Genomic DNA, 10,384 nt, shown 5'->3' on the forward strand with positions numbered 1-10,384 from the left:
AATGCCGATGGGGAGGAATGACAGTGGCGCTCGCTCTTCACGGAGCCTGCTGACAGCAAAGGGGGGTCTCGGCCTAGCAGCGATCTCCTACGTCTCGATCGACTACCTCCGATACTTGTCCCCCTCATGGCACCAGCGTCTGCAGCCCGCCCTCTGGATCGTGCTCGCCCTCGCCGCCTTTTCACGTGTACCGTTCTACCGCAATTGGACGGTGGAGCTCCGTGCAGCAATTCCCTTTATCGCTTCCATTATCGTCATGCTCTCCGCTTTTCTCTTTGAAGCCCTCTCCGTTAGGTTCTCAACCGCCGTGCTCGGCCTTGATTGGCACATGTAATGAAGGTTTCATTGAACTTGGTTGATTGGCATATTTGTTTACTTTTTTTCTTCTTCTTTGCTCAACTGCTTTTGAATCTAGAAGCTGGAGGGCAAAGAGAGCGTTCTCAATGCACGAGTTATCCTGCTTGGAAAGATATTGACGTATTGTATCACAGACAAAAGCTATAAATTTTGATACAAGATTTAGGATTGCTAGGTTAAGCATTTTCATCTTCAATTATTGAATTGTTGGAGAATTTTCCACTCTCTATGTTTGCTCTTGAGTCCCTTTCTGAGCTAAAATTATGTTTTTTTATGGTTAGTGGCGATTTGAATGATGTATCAATACTGAAAGCTTAGCATACTTTGAAAACATCTGGATGACTTAAAACCCGAAACAAATTTGGACACTTATTGGATCTATCTGAAATTAGGTGGTTTGATTCATATTGAACTTTTAATGGACACATTTCTCCTGTTTTAGATTTAACCTGTTTGAATTGAGCTATGGACAAGAATTCTATTCATAAATGCCTCAAAGCTGGGCAAGGGGTGCTATGCTATGATTTTGGCTTAGCCTGTAAGTACTCATGGTTGAATTCTTTTACACTTTAGAGATGCACATAACCACATAATATTTTTATTTTGCATCTCTTTGCCTAAAGGAGGTACAAACATTATGGAAGTAAAGTTTACTTGTGAAGACTAACCTTGCATGGCATGTGTCAACTTGAAAGAGCTCATGGTGTGTCCTACACAATGCATCACTATGGAACTCATAGGAGCATAAAAATATAAATGATCATGACTGTGATTCTAGAAGTTTGGATATTTAGTTTGATTTTTAAGATATTTTGTAGTCTTTGTAATTTCCTTATGCTCTAGTTTTGTGTTGGTTTTAGAAAAAAATATTTTGTTGAACCAACATTTCAATTCAAATTGGCCTTATCTATAGTGCAAGAGGAACTTTTTAGCTAAATAAGGTTAATTATAATTATCTTGCCTTCTTCTTGCAGTTTGTTTTTCTTTCATGCACTCTGACAATTCGTATCACAGTATAGTTTTTTTTTTTTTTGCTTGTTCTCCATTGACTTTGATATTAATGGAGACGTTGATCTATTCCATTCCATTCATTTTTTTGTGAAATAACATAAGATAACTATTTGCACTAAATAATGCTCATTAGTGTTGATTACTATAGAAATCAAGAACTTGAATCCTGTTATGCTCTTGCATTTGTATACCAAAGGTAACTACAAGCAAGAGAAAGTGGACCCATCACATTGAGCTGAACATAGGTTCTAGTTCTTTTATATACGAATATATGATTTTTTACCAATTATTACTATTAAATAATTTTTAGAGTGAATTATTGGTGTTATTATGACCTTTTCTGCCCTCTAATAATTTCTACTGCTAAAGGTGTGGATGCTCATTAAATAACATAAGCGACTACTTGCACTAAATAATGCTCATTAGTGTTGCTTACTATAGAAATCAAGAACTTGAATGCTGTTATGCTCTTGCATTTGTACACCAAAGGTAACTACAAGCAAGAGCAAGTGGACCCATCACATTGAGCTGAACAAAGGTTCTAGTTCTTGTACATACGAATATATGATTTTTTACCAATTATTACTATTTAACTATTTGCACTAAATAATGCTCATTAGTGTTGATTACTATAGAAATCAAGAACTTGAATCCTGTTATGCTCTTGCATTTGTATACCAAAGGTAACTACAAGCAAGAGAAAGTGGACCCATCACATTGAGCTGAACATAGGTTCTAGTTCTTTTATATACGAATATATGATTTTTTACCAATTATTACTATTAAATAATTTTTAGAGTGAATTATTGGTGTTATTATGACCTTTTCTGCCCTCTAATAATTTCTACTGCTAAAGGTGTGGATGCTCATTAAATAACATAAGACAACTACTTGCATTAAATAATGCTCATTATTGTTGCTTACTATAGAAATCAAGGACTTGAATGCTGTTTTGCTCTTGCATTTGTACGCTATGAAGGATTCATAGTAATCCTCAAAGGTAACTACAGGCAAGTGAGCTGAAGATAGGTTCTAGTTCTTGTATATATGAATATATGATTTTTTACCAATTATTACTACTAAATAAATTTTAGAGTGAATTATTGGTGTTATCATGACATTTTCTGCCCTCCAATATTTTCTATTTGCTGAAAGTGTGGATGCTCAGTCAATTTCACTGGTATTGGTTCTTCCGTGTTAACTACATGCTTGTGACATTTTACGGACATAATCAATGATTGGCTTATAGTTGATTCATAAGGTTCTCCGACACAATCTTTTAAAATGGGAAAGTCTTCTGCTTTTATTGTCACGAAGATAATTAAAGACAAAAGCAAATGATTAGGACATGACTTGGGTAGGAATCTAGTGGTTAATAGATTCAATGTTATTTTGTTCCTTCGATTTATTTTGATAGTTCATCTTATTTTATTAACTATAGATATGACTATTTAGAGTAGGAACTTTTTTTGCTGTTAAGTATTGCTTGAAGTTCCTCCTCATCTTCTACTTCTTATTTTCTTCCTCCTGTTGTTTAGTTACATATCGTTTATTGTCTATCTCCTTTCATTTCTGTAGTTCTCGGTCATGTTCATCTCTTCTCTATTCTTTAACGTTTTTCTCCCATGGAGTAGTCAAGGTTCTTTGCTAACGCTTTTCTGCTTCTTTTGATATGGACTTCTGTTTTCTGGATAAAGATACCTAACATTGATGTATTGGCATGACCATGAGAATTTTTATAATACTTTTCCCTCATGTATAACTTAATTGCAGTAGAAGGCTGATAGTCATCCATTCTTTATGTCAGATCAGCATCTCCTCTTCCTGATACTGGCCAATGGTTGCTATTATCACTGAATGAGACTCTTCCTAAATTGGTGGTCAATATACTTCGAGCTCACATTGTTGGGCTGCATCATTTTCTAATGCTATTCATTATGTTAGGATTCTCTGTATTATTTAACTCTATTAAGGCCCCAGGTCTAGGACTTGCTGCAAGGTACATGTTCACAATGGCTATTGGCCGTCTTCTTCGAGCTATAACCTTTGTGTCTACAATTCTTCCTTCAGCTCGACCTTGGTGTGCATCATCAAGATTTGCTATCCCAGCACATCCACACCCTTGGGCTCAAAAATATTATGTGCCATATGCTTCTGATTCTAATGCTATTCACAGGTTAATACAAAGTGATAATCATTTTGGTGAGTAATGTACAACGTAAATTTAGGTTTATGATGCTTGATGGCTCAAAATAATTTAGCTTTATATATTTTTTATAATATTTTCAGCAAATGTTAAGGATTATCCCGTGGAATATCAGCCAGACTGGGGAAAGATGAGTTTTTTGATTGATATATTAAGACCTACTGTCGCTGAGGGATCTACATGGTACCAATTGTTGAAGAAAGCTGGTGGTGGTTGCAATGACTTGATGTACAGTGGTCACATGCTTGTGGCGGTGTTGACGGCTATGGCATGGATGGTATGCCCCTATCCCTGAAACTAGTGTTGTTTTAGTAATTGGATGTGTTTGCTTGATCTTTCATATTGATTTTTATGCTATTTAATTTTTGGAGAATGGAATAATACGACATGGTATTTTATGTTTTACGTAACTAGGAGGGTTAGACTACATTCATAGTTATATGTCTGTTACTCAGAATCTAGGAAGGTCAATGAATTCTTTTATGCTTTTTTCTTCAAGCTAGAAGATTTACACTGGTGGTTTTTTTGTTTATTGTTTCAGTTTGGATTCTACATTAATGAAAATTGAAATAATTTTTCATTGAAACTGATGTGAATTTTGATTACTAAGTGAGATTGATGCTGATTAAGTTTACTACATTATCTAGCGAGTGTCCCAGTCCTAGTTTATTCATGATGTTGGTTTTGGAAGTTGTTGTGATTAGTGAAGGGATTAGTTATTGACATTCATGGAAGTTATTAGTTCAAAGTGGATGTTGATTCCATTCAATTGAAGGATTTTGATTCTATTCAATCGAAATTTTCTTTTTTTTTTGTAATGCTTAGAATCTATGGTATTTAGTGGCCCTCTTGCTAGATATTTATAATTTCAAACCACTTGTATTTTGCATGTTACGAATAACTTAGAATCTATTGTATTTAGTGGCCCTCTTGCTAGATATTTATGATTTCAAACCACTTGTATTTTGCATGTTACGAATAAACACAACTAACTAAATTCTGGCAGCTGGCTAAATTAAGGAAGTTCATTTGAATTGTCCTGATGAAGTCTTTTTTTTCTATTGTTACCTGTAAGGTTTCATCATTTGTTGACATGCGGTCTCTACTTAGGATAAAATATATCTCAGTTTTTTTAGGGTAGATCTATTTGACTTCAACACGTGATGAAGTTTTCTAGTGTAGAATCAAAGTGGAAGTAGAAATCGACAATTAAACTTTAGAAATTCACAGAATACCCAAGGAAAAGGTGGTAGAAAGAGTCAAAGACCACGTGGAGGGTTGGGGCAGAGTGTTGGCACCGACTAAGGTTAAGGGTATGAAAGAAAGCTTTGACACAGATCTTAGAAGTGGAGAGCTAGCTTACCACCCTAAGGATTGAAGAGCTTGATTCAATAGGCCTTTTCATTCATTATTTTCTATTATATATTATGATTGGTCTCTTAATATATATATAAAAGAGAGCAAGTCAATGGAAGACATGCAAATATTCAAAAGAGATTTAAATTCTAAATGAAGAAAATGACGCTTTAGTCTTAATCATTTACATGATGACAACTAAGGGCGGAAGTATAAAGCATGATGAAAATTAAAACATAAACTAAAAAAATTAGCTTCAAATTTATAATGCTGCTCCAACAATTTACTTGGGCTGCAAAAAGTCTTTCTCAAAAAGTTGAGGGTGATGTCTGTGGTGGCAGAGGCATTCACTTGTGTATGTCTACTAACAAACCAGGAACATTATAAACTCTTCGATTAAATTTTTGAAATGATGGCACAAGTTTTATGAATGTCTTAGTTGTGTCTTTTTAACAATCTTTGACAAATAGGGTAAGTAATGGTGGCTGTGCCAATGTAATGAAAATTGTGAGGTTGCTATGTGGTAGTGGTTGTGGTAACTAAATAGAATCCAAACATCCATAATTTTATGCCGGTAACAAAGCTGAATAGGAACTACTCTTTGCTAAAGAAAATAATAAGAAGGAATGTCACCTTTTCATGCGCAATCGAAAGAAACTCAACAAAACTATCTAGAATATTTGCAAATAAGTTTAACTCAGGTTTAGGCACAAATTTTAAGTCAGTCTCCAACATTTCAAAACCCTTATCAAGATCCAAGTTACCTTATACATAATAATTTTCGATGGTCTAGTCCAAAAAACAGCGGATTTAAAAGGTATTTTCTTAGAATATCATTTATAAGATTGTGAAATATGTAGAGTTTATTGTTAAGTTTGAAATGTACCAATGTTTTGAGATTTGTAAACATAGTAATATAAGTGCGGGGAAGTAGCTAGATATCTGTAGTTATAATCATTGTTTGAAAGGACATGTTAAGGACCGGTTGTTTTACTTATCAGTTTGGGGTCTAAATACTAAGGTGTGGACCACAAACTTCATGAATTACATAATATTTCATCAATAAGTGCAAGCTTCTTTAATTGCGCATTGTTAGTTGTTTATAAATAAATATTATGATTACATCGGGAAAGGATTAAAAAATAAAATAGAATTCTGGCTTAGAGCAATTTGATTCATATTAAAATTTCGAACTCTTATTGATACAAATATAAAATGTAAAATGAAACAAGCTAATTAATATATACTCCATTAAGTCCCCATTTCTCTAGCTCCTCCTCGCAAAAGCTCATCCAATATAATCAAAAGTTGATTATTAAAAACATCAAAACTAGTTTAGTTCCACATATCAATATGGCATATGCTTTGCCAACCGAACATTTAGTTGGTGGACTTATCATCAAACAGCTAAACCATATACCCATTATTATTTATTTTACATTTTTCTTATTCCAGGAAGCATATGGAGGTTGGACGTCTGCTTTGATCTGGTTCCTTGTCCTCCATAGCGCACAGAGGGAGATACGTGAACGACACCATTACAGCGTGGACGTTGTTGTTGCTATCTATGTTGGTATTCTTCTGTGGAAGATGACTGGCTTTATATGGTCGAACCAAGACGTTGCTAAGTCCAGACGGCTTGCTAAGCTCAACGAACTCCAAGGCAGACTAAACCATGCCGCGAAGGACTCAGACATCGACGAGATAAGAGAGCTCTTGAAGGAAGTGGAGTTGGCCGGCCAAAACCAGGGAGGGTTCCCCCAGTGGATGATATATGTGTTTGCAGTATTTGCCACGGCCTTCAGTCTCGCCTGTGTTTTATTGGCATTCACATTGACCAGCGATGGCTGATTCCTGGTGAGCTCTTTTACTGTATTTTAATTAGTTTTTTTAGGCATCCTTTTCTTTCTTCTGTTTGATTCCCATAAATACTTTGAATTATGCTGTGCTCATTCAGCTTTAATAGTTTAAAATATCAGGTTAATGTGGTTAAGGGAAAGAACAAAAATTGTTATTTAGTTGATTAAGCAATTAGAGCTGACAGTTTTGTTTTTATGTGATTAAACTAATTTTTTTCTGTATCGAGAATGGGTGAATTTTAGGGGAATTTACACAATTCTTATGTATTTACATATCTAACCCCTAAAGTTTTTATATTTACATGTATAGTACGTTGGTGGTATAATCAGCCTCAAAGTGTGGAAAAATTATTGCGTCCGTCACCCGGACACCGAGCTGCGTCAGGGCGACGGCCATGATCTCCACTGTATCATGGCTCTCCCTACCTCCCTATCTCTCCTATCACTCACTCTATCTTCTCTCTCCCCCTCCTTCTCAAGCTAGAGCAAGAGAGAGCTACAGAAAGAGAGAGGGAAAGAAGGAGAGTGAGACAATGATAGATAGAGGGGGAGAGAGAAGATAGAGTGAGTGCTAGGAGAGATAGGGAGGTAGGGAGAGACATAAAGACCATGATCTCCGCTGTATCATGACCGTCGCCGGGACGTAGCTCGGCGTCCGGGCGACGGACGTAATAATCTCTCCAAAGTGTGTGCTTGAAAATATATATTTCACTTTAAGAGGATAAGTACTGTTGGTACTTTTATGTGTGATGATAAAGTTTTGGGTGTTATCTTATTAGTAATGATAAACAAGTTATAAGGTTGTATTTTTTTTGTTTAAATGACAAAAGAAAATGTAAAATCAACTTCTAAAAATTTTTAATAAAATCTAGAGTCCAAGCAATATAAAGAATTAATCTTGGAAAGAAATTAAAATTTTCTTTAATTATTTAAATAAATATATATAATAAAAAAATTAGAAAAAAATTATAAAAATATATTTAAAAAATCCCCTGATGGTTATGAAGCTTGGAAACTATCCTTGGTGCTATTCCCAACCATGGGATTGACTTTCATGAGATTTTGGGTTCTTCTAGTGACAAAATTAATAAATGTTAATTTTTTAATTAATAATTTGCTTTATTTGAACTTGAAATTAGGAAAATTATGAAAAATACAAATTTAATCAAATGGTTAATTAATATTTTTTAATAAATCAATTAAATCATAGAAAATTAAATATTTTTTTAATTAATAATCACTTTAACTGAACTAGAAATTAGGAGAATAATGAAAATACAAATTTAATCAAATAGTTAATTTATAATTTTTTAATAATAAATAAATAAATAAAAGCATAGAAAATTAAATAATATTTAAATAATTTCTAATTTTCTTAGGAAAGCATCAATAGTCCATTCCTTGATGATTTTCTTAAACTATTAGATTTAATTTAAAATTTAATTAATTTTTAAAATATAAAATATAACAAAATTTAGAAAATGGAATAAAATTGAAATTTGGATGAAAATTATATGAAATTTGGTTGTTCGTAACTTCAAAGAATATTTGCATAGTTTTTTTTATGACATTTTGAAATTATTTTGAATTTTTTTTTTCTGATTATATGATTATATAATGATAATAAATTAAAAAAAAACTCATAATAATTTCAATTTTTCATAATAATTCCCAATATTATGGGGATTATTTTCATAGAGATTTAAAATTAAAATAAAAGTACAAACAAATATATACTACACACACTCTTATTATTATTATTATTATTAAAATAATAGTACAAACACATTTATACTACAAACACAATTATACCTTCTACAAGCTTATTTCACAATATATCACAATGCAAGTACTAAAATAAGAATAAAAAGTAATACAAGCAAACATGATACAATGACATGCTAAAACAAAAACAAAAAAAATGCTGAAAATGAACATTTGCTAATTGAAAAAGATAACATCCACTATTAAAAATATGAACAGCGTATGGATGAAAGAAATGCATTTACATGAAAAGTTCAATCACACCGAAAAATGCAAGCATAATCACAAGATGCTAGCATGACATATTTAAATCACTCATCATCATCCTCCTCCTTGCCCTCATCATCTTCTCCGCGCTTCTTCCTTCATGGGTTGAGTTGAGGGAGGGGGGGATTGAATCTCGTTAGGATCTGCACTCAGTTGTCAGTGCTAATACATGTTTACTAGAGTTGAGTTGAAATCATCTTGGCGAGCAAACTGTTACTTATGTTGGTCCATGTAGTGGTCAAACTTTTGACACATCCTTTTGCCACCTTTGCATGTCTGATGCAAATGTACTCATCTCACTCAACCTTTCAACAAAGTAGTATAAGGTCTAGCTCTAGAAGTGAAAAGACGAAAGGATCTCTCATAGGTCTCATATTTAGATCTCTTATATGATGCAGTTGTATCCTTAGTCATAGGATGATTAACGAACACCTACTCTTCTAAACTTCCCCAAAAGCACTTGTCTTAGAACATTAGACATAGATAAGGGACGAGTGGCCTAATATTATGGTGGATCCCCCCTCAATTATATAAACGATTGAAGAGCAAATGATGTTTGCCAATATCAAAGAGTTTTCCCTTTTGAATACAAAAGTTTAGGTTGGATTTATCTTTGGTCATCTTTTTTAATAATGGTACTTTGCATTATTGCGCAAATAAAATAATATTAGGCGTTGGATTGGTTTTTCATAACTGAGGCTGGAAAGTTGATAATTTTGCCCTCACTAACATTCTATTGGGAAGAAGAATCAATCAAAAATTTAATGATTTACTTGTAATCACGCTCAAAAGTGAGAAAATGAGAATACTCGTACATAGGGATGTCAGTCAATCCAATGACAAAATTAATAGAAGAAGGATAAAAATGGATGATTTTCCCATCATGAAAAATTTGGGATATTCATGTTCTTTAGCATTGGAAAAGAACTCTCAAACATCAAGAACTAATGCCGACCTAGTCTCAAAACAAAACTTCTACCATCCCCTTTGAAAAATCAAAATGTTTACTCTTCCCTAGGATTGAAGAACTCTATCTTAGCAATGAATTGAATTCTTAAATAATAAAATATCATTGCACTGAGTGGATGCCTCGACATTAATGAATTTCCTACAATCAAAAGAAGTATAAGGTTCTAAATGTCGTGACAAAAGAAGGAAGGTTCACGAAGAAATGAAATGAAATAAAGACTCACTGGGCATTTTTTGTTCTATCATTAGGTCGCTCGTGCTAAATTGATGGTGTGCGCCAGTGAAGTGCCTCATGAAGGTGTCCTCAAGCTCAACAAACATCTTATAAGAATACTTCATAAGCTTAGCATGTCATTTGAAGGCAAAACCAATTAAATTGGTGATGAAAAGTCATAAGAGTAGGGTGGCATTGTTGCCAATATTGCAATAGAGCACCTGAAATTGGGCTATGTGCTACCTAGGATTCCCATCTAATCAAAATTGTATGTACTGTTGAGGAGTGAAACCCTTTGGATAGAGGATAGACACATATTCCTTAGGATATGGTCTCCCTCTTCGGATGTAGCATTGTCTTGTTGAGTTGCCAACGTAGTCT

The 10,384-nt window shown here is 33.7% G+C and overlaps 1 protein-coding gene across 1 annotated transcript in view; it reads left to right on the plus strand.

The window, feature by feature from the left end:
- Positions 1–6,976, plus strand: part of LOC110023017 — a 7,247-nt gene extending 271 nt beyond the window's left edge. The window contains exons 2-5 of the mRNA XM_020722221.1: positions 1–330; positions 3,176–3,570; positions 3,658–3,851; positions 6,386–6,976. Of these exons, the coding sequence (XP_020577880.1) occupies positions 2–330; positions 3,176–3,570; positions 3,658–3,851; positions 6,386–6,781 (1,314 nt within the window). The 5' untranslated portion in view covers position 1 and the 3' untranslated portion in view covers positions 6,782–6,976. The remainder of the gene's footprint in view (positions 331–3,175; positions 3,571–3,657; positions 3,852–6,385) is intronic.
- The last annotated feature ends 3,408 nt before the right edge of the window (positions 6,977–10,384 follow it).

This window comes from Phalaenopsis equestris, unplaced genomic scaffold (genome assembly GCF_001263595.1).
Source record: "Phalaenopsis equestris unplaced genomic scaffold, ASM126359v1 Scaffold000204, whole genome shotgun sequence".
In the NCBI taxonomy this organism is placed as follows: Eukaryota; Viridiplantae; Streptophyta; class Magnoliopsida; order Asparagales; family Orchidaceae; genus Phalaenopsis; species Phalaenopsis equestris.